This window comes from Apiotrichum porosum, assembly GCF_003942205.1.
Source record: "Apiotrichum porosum strain DSM 27194 chromosome Unknown scaffold_11, whole genome shotgun sequence".
Lineage (NCBI taxonomy): Eukaryota > Fungi > Basidiomycota > Tremellomycetes > Trichosporonales > Trichosporonaceae > Apiotrichum > Apiotrichum porosum.
The window spans coordinates 33,731-52,351 of NW_021167118.1; the positions used below are offsets into that span (position 1 = coordinate 33,731).

Here is an 18,621-nt window from a genome sequence, read left to right on the forward strand (position 1 = left end):
ATGTCGGCCACGCTCTCAAGCACAGAACAAAAGGTCTACAACAAGGTCATGGCCTCGAAGAAGAAGGTACGTCTGCAATGTTGCACACCCCGAGACACGATGGATGGCAGAGACTGACTCCCCACAGGCCATGACCTTGGTCCAAATTGAGGCTGCAATTCCGGGCCTGTCCAAGAAGGAGATGAACACCTCGATCAACAACATTCTTAGGCTGGTGTGTATGAGCTGGCAGCTATTGGATAGGGTGGTGCAGCTGACACGGTGTCTTAGAAACTGTTCACCGCGACAAAGAACAAGGACGACGTGCTCATCTTCCATGCCGTTGCTGTTGAGGATGCCAAGAGGTTAGTCGATTATAATGGTTGTTGGACGGCGCTGACTCGTGCAGGCAGAACACGCTCACAGAAGAGCAGCAGTTCGTCCTCAGCATTGTCGAGAAGGCGGGAAACAAGGGTAAGGGATCTGGTGTGCGAACTGAGCTGACAAACAGGTATCGGGAAGACCACCATCGCGAACCAGGTCAGCGCCGAGCTCATGGCGAGGTCGCAGGTCTTCAAGTCACTGGAGGCGCTGGAGAAGAGCGGGTTGATCAAGACGTTCAAGAGTGTCAACGTGCGTTATTATTGATGGTGGCAAAGGAAGCTGACAATCTTTAGGCTCCCACGATGCCCCTTTACATCCTGGCTCATCTGAAGCCTCCTGAGGATATCGCTGGTGGTGTCTGGTTCGACGAGAGCAAAGAATACGACTCTGTGTTTGTCGACTCGCTCCGCATGGTCGTTTTCAACTATGTCCAGCACAAGGTGAGCTTAATAGGCCACTGCCATAGCTAACAATCCAGACCTTCCCCGTTCAGAAGAAGGATGCCATCTCGAGCTTGTGCCCCAACCCAATCAACCCCGTCTCCAAGACTCCCGCCCTCCCTAGCCCGCAAGACCTCCTCCGCCACATTCTCATGAACAAGGTCACCTCGGCCAAGCTCACTGTCAAGAACGTCATGGAAATTGCTCGTGCTCTTGAACTGGACGGCCTTATCGAGGCGATCAAGCCCGTCGGCGGTGTCTCAGTGACTCCCATGGACGAAAACTCGGACTCGGACGGCGAACCCGTTCACAAGCGCAGCAAGAAGCGCGCCGCGCACTCGGACGACGACCTGGAGCCTGCTGAGCGTGACAGGCGCGAACGCAAGAACAGGGAGAAGCTCAAGGCTAAGATGGAGGAGCAGAAGCGGGAACGGCGCCGCAGGGAGCGTGCGAGGGACAAGGAGAAGGAGAAGGAGAGGCGGAAGAAGGAGAAGGAAAAGGAGAAGAAGCGTAAGGCGAAGGAGAAGAAGCGCAAGGAGAAGGAGAGGCGCAAGAAGAAGGAGAAGGAGAAGAAGAAGAGCCGCCTCGACAGTGATGACGACTCGGACGACTCGGACGACCTCCGCGAGATTGGCGACGACAAGCCCAAGCGCAAGCGCCGCGCCGTTGCGTCGTCTGACGACTCGGACAACTCCTCTGCCTCTTCTTCCGACTCTGATTCCGACTCGGACTCGTCCAGCTCGTCCTCTGACGACGATTCGGACGTGTCTTCCGTCATGTCCGACGATATTGACGGCGGTGACTTTACCCTCAAGTCCAAATCTGGTGGCATGGCCACTATGGGCATCTCGTCCAACCCGTTCTTCTCCGCCGACGGCCGCCAGACCCTCATCGACCTCTCGGACCAGGCGGTGGTCTACCGTGCGACCCGTCGCCTACACATCCCTCTGGGTGAGATGCAGGCTCCCTGCGGTACCTGCCCGCAATTCAATTTCTGCGAGGAGGACGGTCCGGTCAACCCGGCAGGATGCTCGTACTTTTCGGACTGGCTTTCCGGCGTCAGCGGTGGCTGGACGGCAGATGTCAAGGCCGAAAAGGCCAAGAAGGCTGCCGAGGAGGAGAAGGCTCGTCGCATCGCCGCGGCTGAGGCTAGTGGCGAGACGCTCGTCGAGGAGCCCGAGGGCGACGACGAGGACGCCGCCGATGAGGACGACGGCGCGGGAGAGTATGACGACGGCGAGGCCCAGGCCACGGATTGGTAGACTTTAGCATATGTGTTACTTTGCATTCTCCTGTACACTACCAGCGAGCACGGAGGTTGCTGGCAGATGGAGAGTCGGCCGGTGTACCGGTGTGGCCGGTGGGCAGACTGCAACATCCATCTAGCTTCAGGGCATGAGTAGGCAATAGACGGCCGTATGATCTCCGGTTATCGACTATGGTGACGTACATTCAAGCAGTCCAGACCCCGAAGCACCTGCCAGTTCCTTGTGGCCTGGCACAGTAGTGACGACAGGAACCTTGGCGGATTTCTTGCGTTTCTTGGCGATTTTCGGACCGCTTTCAACCAGCCTCCAACAACACTCTGCCACTCACATCAAGTGGGCTTCTTGTCGCAGTTGATCACATGATGCACTTGTCCATTCGTATCTCCCTCTCTCTCTCTCTTTCCGGACCGACACGCCAGAAATAGCTGTCCTCTGGCAGGTACAGTTGTTGCTGGGAGCTGCTGTTGGTGTGTCCGCATGACGGACAATTGGTGGCGGGACTTTGTTCCAATCAACTGAAACATTCCGCGCAACGGACTCTCCATCTGTCGGACCGGCCGAGCTCCCGGTTACCACAATCTTGGCATAATCGACGGCCATGTTCCTAGCTTTTTGTCAGCATTGGAGCCAAGAAGCACCTTAACCGAACAGGTGGGCTCTCCAGCAGATGCGTGATCGGCGTTGGAGCGGACCTGCCTCGGCATTGGCTTTGGTGGAGCTCCGGACCGAAAGATGGAAGGAGGCGTCCCTCGGCGCTCGGAGGCAATCAAGGCAAGGGGCATCAAGCGGGGCAAATGTTGCTCTTCTGATGCTGGTGGAAGCGGCGCATGGCACATGGGGGGGTTGCAGTGGGGTAATCCCGGGGCCACCCTGACCTGCCGATACGGACACGAAGTGGAACGCAATCAGATGGACGAGGATTGTCCAGTCGCGTCAAGTTTGTTATAAGACTGCTCCACGGGGCACCGTTGGCCCCCACTCCTCTCCCCAGCAACTCACCATCAAGGGTAATCTCCCTCTCCTTATCCTCACTCGTACTACTGTACGACCACTACCTCGAGCGCAAACAAACCACCATGCTCGCCGACCACCAAGGCGACGTTATGGACGACAAGGTTGCCCCAGTGGGCGACTCCATGGTCGCCAACGCACGCGCTGCCACTGAGAAGGAGCACAATATGACCTTGTGGCAAGGTATCAAGCTTTACCCCAAGGCCATTGCGTGGTCCATGCTCATCTCGATGTGCTGTGCGATGGAAGGCTATGACATCTCGCTCGTGAGTTGCACCCTGCGCGCGCCGCGAGTAGACGCTGACAAATGCCAGATCGGTAACTTTTACGCATTCCCAGTCTTCAACCAGAAGTACGGAACTTGGACAGGCGAGGAGAACGGTTACCAAGTGTCGGCACACTGGCAGACCTCGTTGTCGAACGGTGCTCAGTGCGGTCAGATTTTGGGTCTTTTCCGTAAGTCACTCCAACGATAAACACGGAGACAAAAAAAAAAAACAAGAGCAATGTTCCTGACTCCACCTCCAGTCAACGGTTTTGCCACTGAACGCTGGGGATACAAGCCCGTCATCCTCGGATGCCTCGTCTGGCTTACCGGCATCACCGCCATCTTCTTCACCGCTCCCAACATCCAAATCCTCCTGGTCGCTGAGATTCTCGCCGGTGAGTTTTCCTGCCGATCAAACCCGATCACACCACCGACACGACCAAAACTGACAGTGATTAGGTATTCCCTGGGGTGTGTTCCAGTCGATTGCCATCTCGTATGCCTCCGAGGTCGTTCCAGTCGCACTCCGTGGATATGTCACCACTTGGGGAAACAGTTGTTGGGGTGAGTCTGATGATGTGATTTGGGGTGAGGTGGCTTTACTGACTTGCGCTCAGGTATCGGCCAACTGATCGGCGTCGGTGTCATCCGTTCCATGCTCGGCAGGACGGACGAGTGGGCCTTCCGCATTCCCTATGGTCTCCAGTGGATGTGGTACCCGCCTCTCATCATCGGCATTTACTTCGCTCCAGAGTCGCCATGGTGGCTCGTTCGTCACGGCAAGTTCGACAAGGCGCGAGCCTCGCTGCTGCGCCTGACCTCGGCCAAGGCAGACCCAACCTTTGACGTCGACGAGACCCTCGACATGATGAAGCACACGACCGAGCTCGAGAAGGACATCACGACCGGCTCCTCTTACCTCGACTGCTTCAGGGGTGTCAACCGTCGCAGGACCGAGCTGGTGTGCATGATCTGGGCGAGCCAGAACCTCTCCGGTAACACCTTTTCCAACTATTCCACCTACTTCGTAAGTTTGTTGCAAAAGTGGCGGGACATCGCTGACCACACGTAGTTCACGCAAGCTGGCCTCCCTGCAGAGACTTCTTACGACTTCGCCATGGGACAGTACGGCATAAACACGGTTGGAACATTTGTCGCCTGGTTCATTATGTCCCGCGGTGTCGGACGTCGAACCCTCTTCATCACCGGACTGGTCGGTCTCTGCATTATGCTCTACACCATCGGATTCCTCGGCCTCATCCCGGACAGCAAGAGCTATGAGCGTTCGATGGCGACGGGAGCAACAATGTTGGGCTGGGCCGCTGTCTACCAGGTTTCGGTCGGCAGCATCGCCTTCTCACTCGTGGCGGAGATGTCGACTCGTCGTCTGCAGATCAAGACCGTCTCTCTCGGTCGTGCGGCTTACAACGTGGCCGCTATTATCAGCAACGTTCTTACGCCCAACATGATCAACCCCACAGCGTGGAACTGGAAGAACTATGCAGGTAAGTCGTGATCCCACAATGCCAGGAAACCCCAAAACATTTTTTGTGGCATTTGTGGACATGACCGATGATCCTCCCGACTAACTCGCCAGGCTTTTTCTGGGGCTCCACCTGTCTCTTCTGCGTCGTCTATCACTACTTCCGCCTGCCCGAGCCCTCCGGCCGTACCTTTGCCGAGCTGGATATCCTGTTCGAGCGTAAGACCCCGGCGCGCAAGTTTAAGACTGCCAAGGTCGACGCCTTCGACACTGCTATTCACGGCCAGGTCGCCGAGGACAAGCCCAATGTCGAGCACGTCGAGCGGGCCGACAGCGTGTGAGCGTGTGAGCAGTGTAGTGTATGGTGATGGGAGTGGTCGAGTTGTGATACTGTTGAAATTGAAGGACGCTGGGAAGGAATGCATCATGGTTTTGCACAATGCCAAAATTGGTACATAAAGGGGGCGTCCTAGTGGTCGGAGGTTCGCTGACGCTGATCGACTTCCAGCCCGGCAGGTGAAGGGACCTAACCCTCAGGGGTTTGTAGGCGAAGGTGGTGGGTATGGTGTCCGTCAGTGATCAGTGAGGTTGAGAACGGAGCTATCCCGAGGGACGGAGGGGAGGTATGGACATAGCGACATCGACGCCCGTTTCGCTGCAGGTGTGGCGGCAAACAATTAGACACAGTATGTACATAGAGGATATTCTTAGGTCCTTCAGCCGTCCACCATGCGGCCGATGTACCCATGTCGTAAAGCCATATACATAGTTTCCGCCCTTTCTGGTCGCCGTAGTTCACGTGGGCGGGCGGGGCGCTGGTTAGGATGGTCGGTGGCACGTTGCGCGAGGGCGACTGTGACGGCGTGCGAGCATTGAAGCATTTGAGGAAGGTCTGCCGCCTTGACAGGGACACCCTTGACATAAATGACTGGACTGGGACGTTGGATACGAGGGGTTAAAACCTCCCAGTGCGGTCATTTATGTCAAAGGTGTCCCTGTCAACAGGGCCGCTGTCGTTGACGTAGGTGCGGGTATGCGAAGCGTGGCTTTTGTTGTTGGTAACTCATCGGGTCGCCGCACCGCGGCGTCGTAGGTGGACGCGGAGCGTCTATAGGGAGAGCTTGCGCTTGAAGGTGGTCATGCTGTACCAGTCTCATGGCAAGGAAGGGGGAGGAGCTCGCGCGGTGCAGTTCGCCGATTTTCGAGTCGAGCGAGTAACCTTGGAATGGCCACCGGCCGCCGACAACCTGGGGTCCCGCAGGTTGCTGAGCTCCAGGGTGCTGGATGTTGGTTAGATAAGGGTGGCGGAGCAGCAGGGCAAAGAGCAACTCGACGTATGACTGTGGAGGTTAGATCACAATTAAATAAATTGATTTTTTTTCTGTGACTCACCAGACCCATTTCCCATGTTTGACCGAACGTGTGGTCCCAGAGACTGAGCGCAAAGTACTGGATGTTCTTGGCTCCACCAGATATGTGTGTCGAGTGGGGGAGATGAAGAACGGCGTGGGGGCCGACGAGGAGACGCTGGCGAGTTCGTCTTAGATAGACGAGGCTCCGCGAAATCTCGTTGGTAGAAAGGTTGGTGGTTGGTGGAATGGGTGGTTGAATAGGTGGTTGGATAGGTGGTGGAATAGGTGGTGGCATGGTTAGTGGAGAGAAGGGGGGGCGCCGGGGAAAATGGTCTCGACGTCTTGTTGTTATGTACGTTGGGCTCTCCATCTTTCGAGAGATCAGCTGTGACGGCTGTTCGGTTTGCCGGTCATGGCGGTGCTGCCAAGATGTACTTGTACGTTTCAGAAGCCTCTCCCGACAGCGAGGCGCACCCGTGCCCCAACAGCATGTGCAAAAGCTCTTGTTTTCGTGTTTTTTTATATCATGGGCGCAGACGTTTTTTCGAATGCCAAGACTGTCTCTGCTTGGATTTGGTGGTGGGCGCAGACCAGCGTCCCAATCCCCTTCACATGGAGCAGGCCGTCACCGGTACACGGGCCCCACGGTACCACGGTGCTGTAACGTTGCAAACGATGCAAGTGGTGCATCAATCTGTGCCACCCTCGACGCACCTGATCGATTAGAAGAACAACGTTGAGGTTTGTAATCAACCTCTAATAACTACGGTAATCAGGTGTTCACACGAATGGCTCAAACTGGCCTGACGTCATTGGCGGCTTCGGCCCGTTAGGTCGCTCCAGTAACTGGATCGTCGGGCAACGCATGCTCTCTCATGGCCGAGTGGATCCTCGTCGTCTGTCTGCTGACTGATCAAGCACAACTTCCCATCGTGCGCATACATATTTCTTCTACTGGATGGCTCTTACATGCCCTCCATTCGGCCTCGGGTCTTACAAACCATCTTCAAGCCACGATCCACCATGGGCTACGCCGTGAAGGACCTTCGCGCCATTCCCGCTCTGGCCAAGAACTTTCCACCGTCGTCGGCCCAGCCTTCCTCCATCTTCCACTTTTCTGGCGTCACTCCCCAGAGTACGGAAACGACTCGCCGTGTCCTGACCGAGAATGACCAGCGGTACGATATGTGGTACTCGCCTCCTATACGCTGTATGTACATGTCCCACGCCTGTCAACGCGCTGACGGTGTAGTCGCCCATAACCACTTTGTCCACTCTGCTCTTGCCCGCTATTCCCTCGGGGCGAGCCCAGCCTTGCTCCAGCGTGACTGGGAAAGCGAGCGCGGGCAGCACGCGGCACTCGACCCCGCAGAGGATGGACGTATCGAGAATGTGCCCGGGTTGCCGGACACGATCACACGTGAGAACTGGGTGGATTCTAGGTGGCTTGGTCACAAAGAGTACGCAACCCGTAAACAAAATCGCACTGCGACTAACACGTCAGTGCGTATTCGCGCTACCTAGCATTCTTCCACAACGAAGTTGCTCGCCTGGGCCCTGAGAAAGTTCTTGAGCAGTACATTTTCTCGCATGAGGCCAACTCTGGAAGCGGTACCCAGGGGCCGCGCATGATTATTGCGCTCGCGGCAGGTCTGGTCCACCCGTTCATCCACGTTGGCTACGGTCTCGAGTTCAACGACCCGGTCATTCTCGCAGAGGGCCTCGCCCAAGCCTGTTGCTGTGCGCTTGAGAGCGCCGCTGCTCTGTACCCCGACGGTTGGCCGCACAATGGTCTGCCTGCGCCTAGGGAGCCCTCCAAGCCTCTCATCCAGCTCTACCGCGAATTCACCGAGCGTGCTGACCTTGACCCGGGCCCGTACGACACGAACATTCTCATCAATGCCCGCCTACGCAACTTCCTCACGCCCGAGCACGTTGCTGGTGTGCAGGGCCTTGTGGCGCGCTGGGACCTGAGCGACATGTCGGACAAGGGATGGAAGGCGCGCCACCAAGAACTTGCGTGGCTGACCACGCTGATTACGGGTGCCACCACTCGGCCCGGCTACAACTGCCGTGTAGACTTCTTCTTGGTGAGCCGCAGGTTGGAGTCGATGACTGACACGACCAGATGCACCTCCTCACGTCGTCCTTGTTCATACCGTGCTACATGGCTGCCCTGCCAGAGCACCACCGGCGCACCACTCTCCAGACCTATGCCCTCACCGTGTTCCAGGTCCTGGCGACTCGCGGCAAGCCCAAGCTTTACCTCGACTTTGCCATGTCGGCCAGTGCGAATCCCTCTGGCCCGCTCACGCGTGCCAAGAACGGCGAGGGCAACGCTAACCCCTGGCTCGAGATTGTTGACAATGCCCTCATCGCGAACGGTATGTATCCCTTGGCAGCCAGTTGTATCTGACGCGGCGCAGAGTCGCACGTTCCCAAGTCGATCCGTTCTCTCGTCTACTACTCCCAGCTGTACGGCAGTACCCCTGCCGGTGGCGTACCCGGCGCCCATGACGATGCTGGCAAGGAAGCCATCCGCGGCCTGGGATCCGTCGACGGGTCCCTCTTCGTGCGTGTCGCGGGTAAGATCATGACGGCCACCGGCTGGGAGAAGGACGGCGAGTCACACCGCGGTTGGGATCGCAGTGCGCTTGGGTGGGATGGCGCCTGGGCCAATGAGCGGTACGACGAGGCCAAGCTGTAGTTTGTTCCAAGGAATGTGTGTCCAAACCTGTATTACTAGTTGTGCCATGGAATGAGGTGACTGCGGTGAGCGGGAGAAGCACACATGGGAAGGGGGGGGGGGGGGGCGACAAGTGATGACATTGCTTTCGTCCAATCACCTACTTCTGCCTGTTGCCACTCCACATCCACCTCTGGAGCTACAACATCCAAAAAGCAATGCTCTCGAGCTGAGCTCGTAGCAGGTCACGACGGGGATCGAACCCGCGATCTCCTGATCAACTAGTCGTAGTCAGACGCCGTACCATTTGGCCACGCGACCGGTGATGAAGATGTTCACGGGCCCATGAGGTGGAGGTGAGGACAATCCGTGTTCTCGGTCAACCAAGCATGCAGCAGCACCAGTTGATGCCACAATGCATCTCCACGGTCCATATGGGGCCAGTGAAGCGTTTAAAGTCCCAGGTTTAGGGTGTGGACAGGGGGAAATGAGGGTCAACGTTGCTTGTGATCAAGGGAAGGGCGGCGATTGTGGCACCGAATTTCCGCCCGACGTTGGTGCCACATCTGTGGAGCGGACCACTTATACATCGATCGTCCCTTCAACAAACACACTACGAGCACCGTATTGCAAACGACCCAATGAGGGAGCAGTAATGAAGTACATGCTACACGGAAATGCTATACAACAGAGCCCAAGGCGAAGTGACCATCCGTGAACGCCGCACGGGAAGCACAATAACAGAGGGATGTCGGGGTCGGGTGGTCGTAACAGAACGGAACATGGAACGTCGGGGAACGTCGTGTGTCGTATCCGTACGCGAGTCGAGTCGAGCTTCTTCTACCTGTCACGGAGATCAGAGCGTCCCATTCGAGGCGAAGGCTGGCGACAGTCGACGATAGGTGATTTTTTAACGATATATGTACAGGTGGTTGGGGGGAGGGGGAGGGCGGGGGAACCCGAGAAAAAGTGGCGAAGGCACACGCAAACGTCGAGCTTAGACTGTTGGTCTTGATGCGAAGAGGCGTGCGCCGCTGACAGACGTACTTGCTGCGAGAGGCCTGTGACGATCCTTTGAATCTCTACAACACAACCATACCCGAAGGGAAAGCAGCATCAAAGAAGAAACCGAGAAAATCACAGGCAACAATCGAGAAACGGAAGTCGTCTTCAGGCCTATAGGTCTGCGCCGCTGACAGACGTTGTTCCCGCGAAAGGCGGGCGCCGCTGGACAGGCGTGCTTGATGCGAGAGACAGAGACTACAGCAGGCAACTGCGGTCCTGTCGTGACACGAACCACAGCTCACAGAACTGGGCCCGGCCATCCTCCCGGGAGGGGAGACCTTGACGCGAGAGGTGTGGCTGACCACACGATGGTTGAAAGCCGTCCCCACGGTAGGTGGGCTCTTGCAGCGTAGAGGCCTGGGCTGAACCACAAAGTGGCGAGAGCCGGCCCAAGGCGACCAAGGTGGAAGCTGACGCGCATATAAATGTCGTCCGCCCGAGAGGGGCGCTCTTGCAGCGAGAGGCGCGTCGCCGAGTCGAGAGGAGTCGAAAGAGACGAGGGGTCTCTCCACGGTTACACCCTGTGCGCTCTATCCGGTACGGAGTACGTACGGTCAAGTCGGGGGGGAATGCATCGCGACTTTGGGGATTGAGACGGTGTGCTCGAACTGCAACATGGGAGGCAAAAAGAAACCGGAGACAAGAACGAGGCTACCGTAAGTGCGAGCAGCGCACGTACCGTCCAATGTCCGAGGGGGACATGGTAGTGGCAACAAGTGGCGGGGGTGGGGTGGGGTGGTGGGTGGGTGGGTAAGGGGAAGGGTGGAAGCCCGTCTATGCGAAGACCGGGCTGGGTATGGGGGTGGGGTATGCGATTATGGTGAAGAGTACAACTGATGCTTGAGCTGGGGAGACGGGGTGCAGTCGTGAGGTTATATACCATGTTCCCAGAGGACCCAGAGGACGACGGGGGTACAATGGAGCCAACCAGCAACAGCAGCAATGCCCACCGAGCACTCCCGGAGTATGACGCCACTTGGCCGACACACTCGGAGGCTTTGGCTCCACAAGACAATGGGCGGGGTCATGTGCCACTAGAATTCAAACCCAACCCTCATCATGCCCCCGCCGATGGCTAGCCGGCAAGCCTATAGCATCAGATCAAACCGTGCATCAAAGGGTGGTTCTAATGCCGCAATCGAAGCGAGCCTAGGATCTAGCACCACGCATACCTGTGTTGTTCGCTTGTCAGTGTCCGTGTCCGTGTCCGTACCTCTGGGGATGGCCAAGGGCTGGGCTGGGCAGTGGGCCAAGGCCAAGGCGACTTACTTCTCGCACCACTCCCACTCGACGTCGTCGTCGGCGAGGCCATACACTGCAATGCAAGGACAGTTCGCGTCGGGCAGGAGCTTTGCGCCGTCACCTTCAGCGTCCCAGCCGGCGTCGCCCCAGTGCTCGACCTCGGTGGCTCCCTCGCGCCAGGCAGCGGCGAGAACTGCGCTGAATGGGACCCTTGCCTCGGCTGTGTGGGACACATGCGTGATGACCAGCCGGGTCGACGTCTTGCCTGCGTCTGGGAGGGTGAGGGCGTACGCAATGAATGGCTGCTCGTCGCTGCCGGCCGCGGCCGGAAGAAAGAGTGCGTTGGTTGAGCCGGGTCGCTTGTTGTCCGAGAAGACGACTTGGAATGTCAACTGACCACTTTGGGGAATGTCAGCTATCTATTGTCCCGTTTTGTGAATCTGATAACCTACGTTGGCAGGATTGCTAAGCGCGTCTTGGACGCATCTCCCGTTGTGGACAGCTCGAGGCGTATACGTTTGGCCATCTCGGCCTCGACACGGCCCAGCCCGTCCCTCTCGACCCACTGTGCACCGGCCACCTCGGTCCCAGCGTCGTCCGCCGGCACCTTCCACTCGCGCGTCACGACGCGCGGCCGCGGGTGGACCCAGCCCTTGTCCTCTGCCCCCTTTGTGCAGTCTGCATAGAACTTTTCGCCAATGCCAGAGTACAGCACGCTGAAGCGTGCGTCCCCGATGCGAATGTCGGCGGCGGGCGGGGCTCCCCATTCGGCAGGGAACGGGGCCAGGCGGGTCTCTGGTGCGAGCATGTAGTGCAGCAAGCGGAGCATGTGGCGCGCATATCCCTTCTTGCGCGCGTACACCGGGGTGAACACTGCGCCTATGCCGTACGACGCGACGTCCTCTGGTGTCGATGAACCGGGAGGGAGAACCAGGCTGTCGCGGCGGAACCTGAGGACAGTTAGTATTGACTATTGACCAAACATCTCTGCTCGGCACTCACGTATGGCAATGGGCCAACATGTTCATCGTTCCGGGGTCGCTCCTGGGTACAAGGGCCCACGGAACCCATTGCCCATTGCTTCCCCAGGCATAGCCGTTGGCCTTGGCGTTCACCGTGAACCCCTTCATGTGCTCGACAAACTCGTCGATGCTGTAGCCATTGCCCCATTCGGCGTGGGCGTTGTGTGCCGCAACGTCGAACTGGGCGGGCGTGCAGCGCACGAGAGTGAGGCTCGACAGGTCGACTGGGGTGGATGGCATGGTTTGGTGACGTGGATGGATGTGACAAGAGAGGAGCTGGGACGATGAGTGTTGATATGTACTGATGGTCGCTGTTGCTCTGGTCCTTGGCAACGTGTCGGCCCGGTCCGACGTGACTCGTTTGGCTGTTGCTGAATGGCAAACCATGCTATGACACACTAAACGTACTAAACAGTGTGGTTGGCATGGTCTGCTCACTACTAACACGCTACTGTCCCCACTTACAAATCCCCGCACGCTGCCGTATCATGTCATTCATGTAGCCCGCAATACAAACTCTACTAGCTAGTCGACGCGCCAACCGCAAGACGCTTGAGATGCTCCATGAACACCTGGAGGGAGACGTCGTCGGTGAAGATGGCCTGGCCGCCGGTGGGAGCGCCATAGCCCGTACCCGACGTGTGGGTGGTGGAGGGGTTAAGCTTGGAGAGCAGGAAACGGGCCTGCGAGCCACCCTGGTCGCACACGACATAACGGGGAATGGGGAGACGGTCCTCGAGCAGCTCCTGGGCGTCGGCGACGGGGGCCTCGAGCAGCTCCTTAAAGTTGGCATAGTCGTCCTGCTCCTGGTAGTTGGCCTTGCGCCACTGGGCAATGGTCTCGCCGTGGAAGATGAGAATGTGGAAGAAGGTGTCGAGGAGGAGGATGACGTCGGGGCGGATCGAGACCGAGTCGAGCAGCACGGGGTGCGGCTCCTGCTCAAAGGTGTACGACATCAAAGTAGGCTGAATCATGACCAAAGAGTTGTTGACGTCGGCGTCGTTCAGCACGTGGCGGTAGAACGCTGTCTCGTCGGGCGAGTTGTTGAACACCTGGAGGAACTGGGACCTGCGGAGGTGGAACATGAACTGCGGGTAGATGGAGAAGTTGGGCGCCAGCTGGAAGCTCGTTGGGTCCTCCTTGCGGTAGTCGGCAAACTTCTGGCAAAGGCGTATGAGCATGCGGTCGAGCCAACGGAGAACGTCGGGCGAGTCGTCAATCTCTGCCTTGAAGACGGCAATGCGCGCCATGAGGACAGCAGCGGCCTCCTGGTCAAACTGGGCGGCAATGTTGGGGTGGCCACCCTCGTGGAAAGTGCGAGCAACAGTGGTGACACGCAGACGGTACTGGCCCGAAGCGTGCTGGTAGTGGGTGACAAACTGGATGAGACCCGACTGGTTGGGCTGGAGAGGCTGGCCAGCGGGAGTGACAACCTCAAAGTAGACGGCGAGCGACGACTTGTTGGTGAGGGAGCACACCTTCCAGGCCGAGGTCTGACCGATACCAATCTCGGTCTCGCCGACGCACGACGACTTTTTGTTGGCCGAGATGACGTGGCCGATAACACCAGAAATCTTGAGCTCCTTGGTGGTCTGGACATCAAACGTGCCGTTGAAGCCCATCTTGATGAAGCCCTGCTCGTCCTTGGCAAAGGTGCGCAGGAAGGTCTGCTTGAAGATGGCAGTCATGAACGAGTCGGAAATAACCATGAAACCGTTGGTCGAGTTGCACATTGACTTCATCTCGAGCAGACCGACCTGGTCAAGACAGCCCGCGTAAATGTCGACCGCGTGGCCGTTCTGCGATGCGCGCTTGGCCAGGCTCTCGTAGTACTTGGTCGCGCGCTTAAAGTGCTTGACGCTGTCGCGGTCAATGTCGTGGTGCGAACGGATGGGCTCGCGGAGCTCTGGCGAGACAACGAGACCGGGACCGTCGGTAGCGGGGCCACCGGCGAACAGCATAATGCGCGCTCCAGTGTTGGGGAAGGCAGTCTCGAGGAGCGAGACGGCAACACCCATGGCGACACCAGTGCAGCGAAGGGGACGCTTGTTGTCGGCCACGGGCCAGGGGTCGCGCTGGAGGTTCTCAAGAATGTTGGTGAGCTGGAACTCGGCGGCCTGGACGGGCAGGAGGAAGCGCGATGCTGCGGGGGCGGGCATGGGCTGGCCGGGGCGCATGGTCGGGCGGTTCGAGGCGCTCAGGCCAAGCATGTCCGAGATCTGCTTGGGCTGGTACTCCTTCGAGCCGCGGAAGACGAACGCCTTCGGGCAGTCGGCGTACGCGAGCTCGTGGACGAGCGCCTGGGGTGTGAGTGGTCGTCAAATAGAGCCACGGATAACTCACCATGGTGCCGAAAGTGATCAAGCCGACGAGGGCATTGGGAGGGAGGAGGCTGAGCGAGGCCACAAGGGTCTCGCGGAGAGCGTTGAGCTCGTCCTCGTCAACGCAAGTGTCGACGACGTAGAGGAAGATGGGAGGCACAGGGGCGGGGCGCGAGAGAGTGTACTCGATGGTCGTGTACTTTGGCAACAGCTCGGCAGGGAGGTTGGTCTGCGAGATCTCCTTGTAGTGGGGAGGGAAGGGGTTGCGCTGCAGACAGAAGGGACAGATCCACATCTTGCCACGGACATCAATTTGACTGCAGGTGTTTAGCATGAGTAGCGACGCGATGGATATGCATTTGCCCGCTCATCTCGGTGGCAAGAATAAGACGTCGAGCGGGGAAGCAACCACACCAATGTACACACCAGAAGGGGTTGAGGATGGCCTTGCATGGCGCCTTGCAGGTCACAGGCTCGTAGTGGACGGGAGGGAGGTCTTCACGCTCCTTCAGAGGAGTGTAGAGAGCAGAGATGGGAACTACCGTGCGCGTGGCCTCGATACGGCTCGATGGCCAAGCGTTCCACGAGAATCGGACGCCTGCACGTCAGCGTCTTCGTTCCATTGGAGCCGGGTTGTGCGCGCAGCTCCCAGCAGGTCGGGGTGTGTCCCGCAGTACATACCATCGCGGTCTTCGATGTCCTCGAAGTTGGCGCCGTTCATGGTACTCGTCTAGAGGGGTTATTAAGGGGTGGTGGGGGGGGAGTAAGGACAAGAACGACAAGATGGAACGCGCGAGTCGCTTGGAATGTCGTTGGAGAGGGTGCGCGGCGTGCTTGCGAGGAGGAGAGGCCTCGCTGGCAGGGTGTGACGAGCGGAGGCTTCCTGAGACCACCACGTGGGTTTCACGTGGGTGCCCCGGAGATGAACCGCTTTGTCACGTGATTGAGCGTCAGTTCGATTCCAAGGGGGGGCTACTTTGCCTTTTTGTGGCATCGCGGCCATCTACGGAGTGGCCGGAGAGTGGCACCGTCTTAGCAAATCGCCGACCTCGCACCATTAAGGACTCGGTTGACAGGGCTATTCGACCACTCCCTGACTGCAGTGACGCATTAAGCATTCAGCTAGACCCCAAACTCGTTGCTGCTGCCCCTCAAATCCAAAAATATCCAACAACATGGCCCCTATACGTTGCTGTGTTGTTGCGCTCCTGACGTGGGCGCCAACAAACAGAGCGGTATGTGGGCCTGAGTTGATCACTGAAATGAGGGACTGGGAGCTGGGGCTTTGAGATGCGTCACCACACGAGTGCATGCCGCAAGCGACTCTCCGCAACCAGGAATGGCTATCAGATAATAAAAAAATAGCCATTGCCTTCGGCCGATGATACAGAGATCAACATCACTCCTCCGGCCATCTGGACACCGCACAAAGTTCCTCTACAGTCTATAAGAGCAGGAGTCGAGGGCAGCATCTCACTCCCATGATTGCGTGCAACATGGACGACAAAACCGGCGTTCCCCAGGATGTGGTCGTGGGCGAGGACCTGGAGCGTCACGGTGAGTGTGTGGTAGGTGATATTACTGCTAACCATCCATCCAGAGTCCAAGGATAGCGAGGTGAAGTGGAACATGCTCATTGTCGAGGCCACAGAGGCCGAGGTCGTCGAAAAGGGCATGCCCCTGTGGACAGCCATCAAGCTTTATCGACGTGGTGTGCGGTGGTCTATGGCCATCTCGCTCTGTCTGATCATGACAGGTATGTTGCTGTCCCCCAAACATCAACTGACAGAGCAGGGTTTCAAGCGTCGTGTGAGATCACCGTTCACTAGGGATTGGAATACCCGTGCTAACCATTTCCAGTGTTATCCGTCATCATAGCCCTCCCCATATTCCGTGAACGATACGGCCGCTACGATAACAAGAAGCACGGTTACCAACTGACTGCGCAATGGCAAACTATGCTAGGATTGGGAGCGAGCTTTGTGAGTTTGGCGTTGGAGAGTGACTTGAGCTGAGACAACCAGGGCGAGTTTGTGTGAGTATCGCCGCACCGACAGGTAGTGAAACTGACTGCCAGAGGCATCTTCATCGCGGCTTGGTGTCAGGACCGCTGGGGCTGTCAACGCACTATCCAGCTAGGACTCATTGGCATTACCGCCTTTGTGTTTGTCGTCTTTTTTGCACCTAGCGTGCAGGTACTGTTCCTTGGCGAGGTGAGTCACTAAGATCTGCGTGCAGAGACAGAAAACGCTGACGACGTTGCAGTTCCTTTGCGGCATGCCGTGGGGTGCCTTTTCCTCGGCGAGTTTCGTGCTGATCTCGGAAGCGACGATCCCTAACCACCTCGCAGTCGGCTGTTGCGTACGCCAGTGAAGTCATGCCCATCAACCTCCGTGGCCACCTGCTCGCGTGAGTCCCAAGTGAACCGAACAAAGTTCACCATCCAGGTTTACCAATCTCTGCTGGCTCACTGGCCAGCTGGTCGGTGCTGGCGTTGTGATGGGACTGGACGGCCGCAAGGACAAGTGGGCGTACAAGGTATGTCTGGCTGCATTGGCATCGGCTGACACCAGGCTCCATTCGCCATCCAGTGGGTTTGGCCCATCCCAATCTTCATCCTGGTGACTCTGGCTCCTGAATCTCCATGGTGGCTTGTTCGTCGGAACAAGCTCAGACGGGCAGAGAAGAGTGTGCGTCGCCTCCTGTCCCATGCACACCGCAACGATGACGCGGTCGAGGGTATTGTTGCCATGATGGTCCGCACCAACCAGCACGAAAAGGAGACTACAAAGGAGATCAGAACTTGGGTGAGTATCTTGTCGAGCTCCGTCTCTGGTGGCCGTCCTAATCACACACTAGGACCTCTGGAAGGGGACGAATGCCCGCCGCACAGAAATTGCGTGTATGTCTTGGACGTCCACTGTCCTGGTCGGCTCCCTCCTGGCCAACCACCCGGCGTACTTTTTGTGAGTTTGTCCAGCAGGATGGCGGTGGCTGACAATGATAGTGAACAAGGCAAGTCTTGAATCTCAACACTGTGTCGTGCACAGTCAAACTGACCTCAACGTAGCCGGCCTCTCCACGACCGAGTCTGTCAGGATCAACCTCGGGTTACGTGGTTTGGCGATCGTCGGCACCGTCTGTTCCTGGTTTGCCTTTCCCGTGAGTTATCTCTTCGACCCAGCACTTGAAAAGCTGACACTTCAAGTACATTGGCCGCCGAACCATGTTCCTGTGGGGTCTCGCAATCAACAATCTCTGGTAGGCACACCGCTGTCCACGACCGTCACTAAACCATGACAGCATCCTCGGCGTCGGCCTCCTCACCTTTGCTGTCAATACGCACCCCGCAGCCTCTTGGGGAATGGCTGGGCTCCTCTGTGTTTGGACGGCCGTATACGATTTCTCCGTCGCCGTGAGCATGTTCGTCTTTGCCGTTTGCTGACACGAACAGTCGACCGCGTGCGTCATTGTGGGTGAAGTGTCATCGACTCGCCTCAGAGCCAAGACCGTCAGTATCGCCCGCAACGCACACAACGCTTCGTTCCTCCTCGCCGGTGTTCTCAACACGTACATGCTGAATGCAACGGCCTGGAATTGGGGAAGCAAGGCCGGCTTCTTCTGGGTAAGTTCCGCCGGGGACTGGCAGTTGCACCATGCTAACCTCAGTAGTTTGGCACGGGCATGTGCTGTTTCGTTTGGGCGTTCTTCCGGCTCCCGGAAACTAAAGGCCGGTCGTTCCGCGAGCTGGATATTCTCTTTGAGCGTGGAGTTCCGACGCGAGAGTTCAAGAACGTGTCCATTGAGGTAACGGACGAGGCGTAAGTGATGGGCACAGGGTGTCCCGGTTAGTGCCACGAGCGCGTCCAACGCCGCACGTTGGGTAATATACCTCACCAACGGCAACCTTTCTGAAGTCCAAGTGTCAATAGAGAAATGTTACTTCTTCCCAATGGCTCCCTTGTCATCCATCCACTGACGTTGCGCTCTGCTGGCGGGCATTTTCCTCATTGTCTGTCTGGCCTTTGGACTCCGAGTCCTCGAGAGCGCCAGAGCAAGAGTTTGACCATCATCGCGACGCGTTTCAAAATAGCCGCGGC

General features: G+C 57.7%; 7 protein-coding genes and 1 non-coding gene across 8 annotated transcripts; 4 read left to right on the forward strand and 4 right to left on the reverse strand.

Moving 5' to 3' along the window:
• On the forward strand, positions 1-2,065 carry RPC34 (34-kDa subunit of RNA polymerase III (C); the record flags this gene model as incomplete). Its single annotated transcript, XM_028617393.1, has 7 exons — positions 1-66; positions 128-214; positions 271-344; positions 389-453; positions 491-612; positions 657-803; positions 857-2,065. The coding sequence occupies 7 exons, from the start codon at positions 1-3 to the stop codon at positions 2,063-2,065; spliced, it is 1,770 nt and encodes a 589-aa protein (XP_028473856.1).
• A 1,082-nt stretch (positions 2,066-3,147) lies between these two features.
• Positions 3,148-5,174, forward strand: EHS24_001607 (uncharacterized protein; the record flags this gene model as incomplete). The annotated part of the gene is made up of 7 exons (XM_028617394.1): positions 3,148-3,348; positions 3,397-3,538; positions 3,611-3,745; positions 3,810-3,914; positions 3,968-4,377; positions 4,423-4,855; positions 4,948-5,174. The coding sequence occupies 7 exons, from the start codon at positions 3,148-3,150 to the stop codon at positions 5,172-5,174; spliced, it is 1,653 nt and encodes a 550-aa protein (XP_028473857.1).
• A 767-nt stretch (positions 5,175-5,941) lies between these two features.
• EHS24_001608 (uncharacterized protein) lies at positions 5,942-6,480 on the reverse strand (the record flags this gene model as incomplete). The annotated part of the gene is made up of 3 exons (XM_028617395.1): positions 5,942-5,975; positions 6,067-6,173; positions 6,226-6,480. The coding sequence occupies 3 exons, from the start codon at positions 6,478-6,480 to the stop codon at positions 5,942-5,944; spliced, it is 396 nt and encodes a 131-aa protein (XP_028473858.1).
• Positions 6,481-7,208: 728 nt separating this feature from the next.
• EHS24_001609 (uncharacterized protein) lies at positions 7,209-8,892 on the forward strand (the record flags this gene model as incomplete). Its single annotated transcript, XM_028617396.1, has 5 exons — positions 7,209-7,395; positions 7,438-7,645; positions 7,690-8,275; positions 8,314-8,569; positions 8,612-8,892. 5 exons carry the CDS (start codon positions 7,209-7,211, stop codon positions 8,890-8,892), a joined length of 1,518 nt encoding a protein of 505 aa, XP_028473859.1.
• A 221-nt stretch (positions 8,893-9,113) lies between these two features.
• Positions 9,114-9,192, reverse strand: EHS24_001610. The gene has a single exon. It is a non-coding gene; the product is annotated as a tRNA-Arg (tRNA).
• Positions 9,193-11,011: 1,819 nt separating this feature from the next.
• Positions 11,012-12,440, reverse strand: EHS24_001611 (uncharacterized protein; the record flags this gene model as incomplete). Its single annotated transcript, XM_028617397.1, has 4 exons — positions 11,012-11,024; positions 11,206-11,577; positions 11,631-12,128; positions 12,181-12,440. 4 exons carry the CDS (start codon positions 12,438-12,440, stop codon positions 11,012-11,014), a joined length of 1,143 nt encoding a protein of 380 aa, XP_028473860.1.
• Positions 12,441-12,721: 281 nt separating this feature from the next.
• SEC23 (GTPase-activating protein S23) lies at positions 12,722-15,242 on the reverse strand (the record flags this gene model as incomplete). The annotated part of the gene is made up of 4 exons (XM_028617398.1): positions 12,722-14,500; positions 14,544-14,838; positions 14,948-15,119; positions 15,203-15,242. 4 exons carry the CDS (start codon positions 15,240-15,242, stop codon positions 12,722-12,724), a joined length of 2,286 nt encoding a protein of 761 aa, XP_028473861.1.
• Positions 15,243-16,017: 775 nt separating this feature from the next.
• Positions 16,018-18,346, forward strand: EHS24_001613 (uncharacterized protein; the record flags this gene model as incomplete). The annotated part of the gene is made up of 15 exons (XM_028617399.1): positions 16,018-16,078; positions 16,122-16,277; positions 16,316-16,330; positions 16,382-16,503; positions 16,546-16,556; positions 16,599-16,734; positions 16,787-16,882; positions 17,000-17,059; positions 17,113-17,328; positions 17,381-17,423; positions 17,592-17,683; positions 17,730-17,782; positions 17,825-17,936; positions 17,976-18,146; positions 18,194-18,346. The coding sequence occupies 15 exons, from the start codon at positions 16,018-16,020 to the stop codon at positions 18,344-18,346; spliced, it is 1,497 nt and encodes a 498-aa protein (XP_028473862.1).
• Between the last annotated feature and the right edge of the window lie 275 nt (positions 18,347-18,621).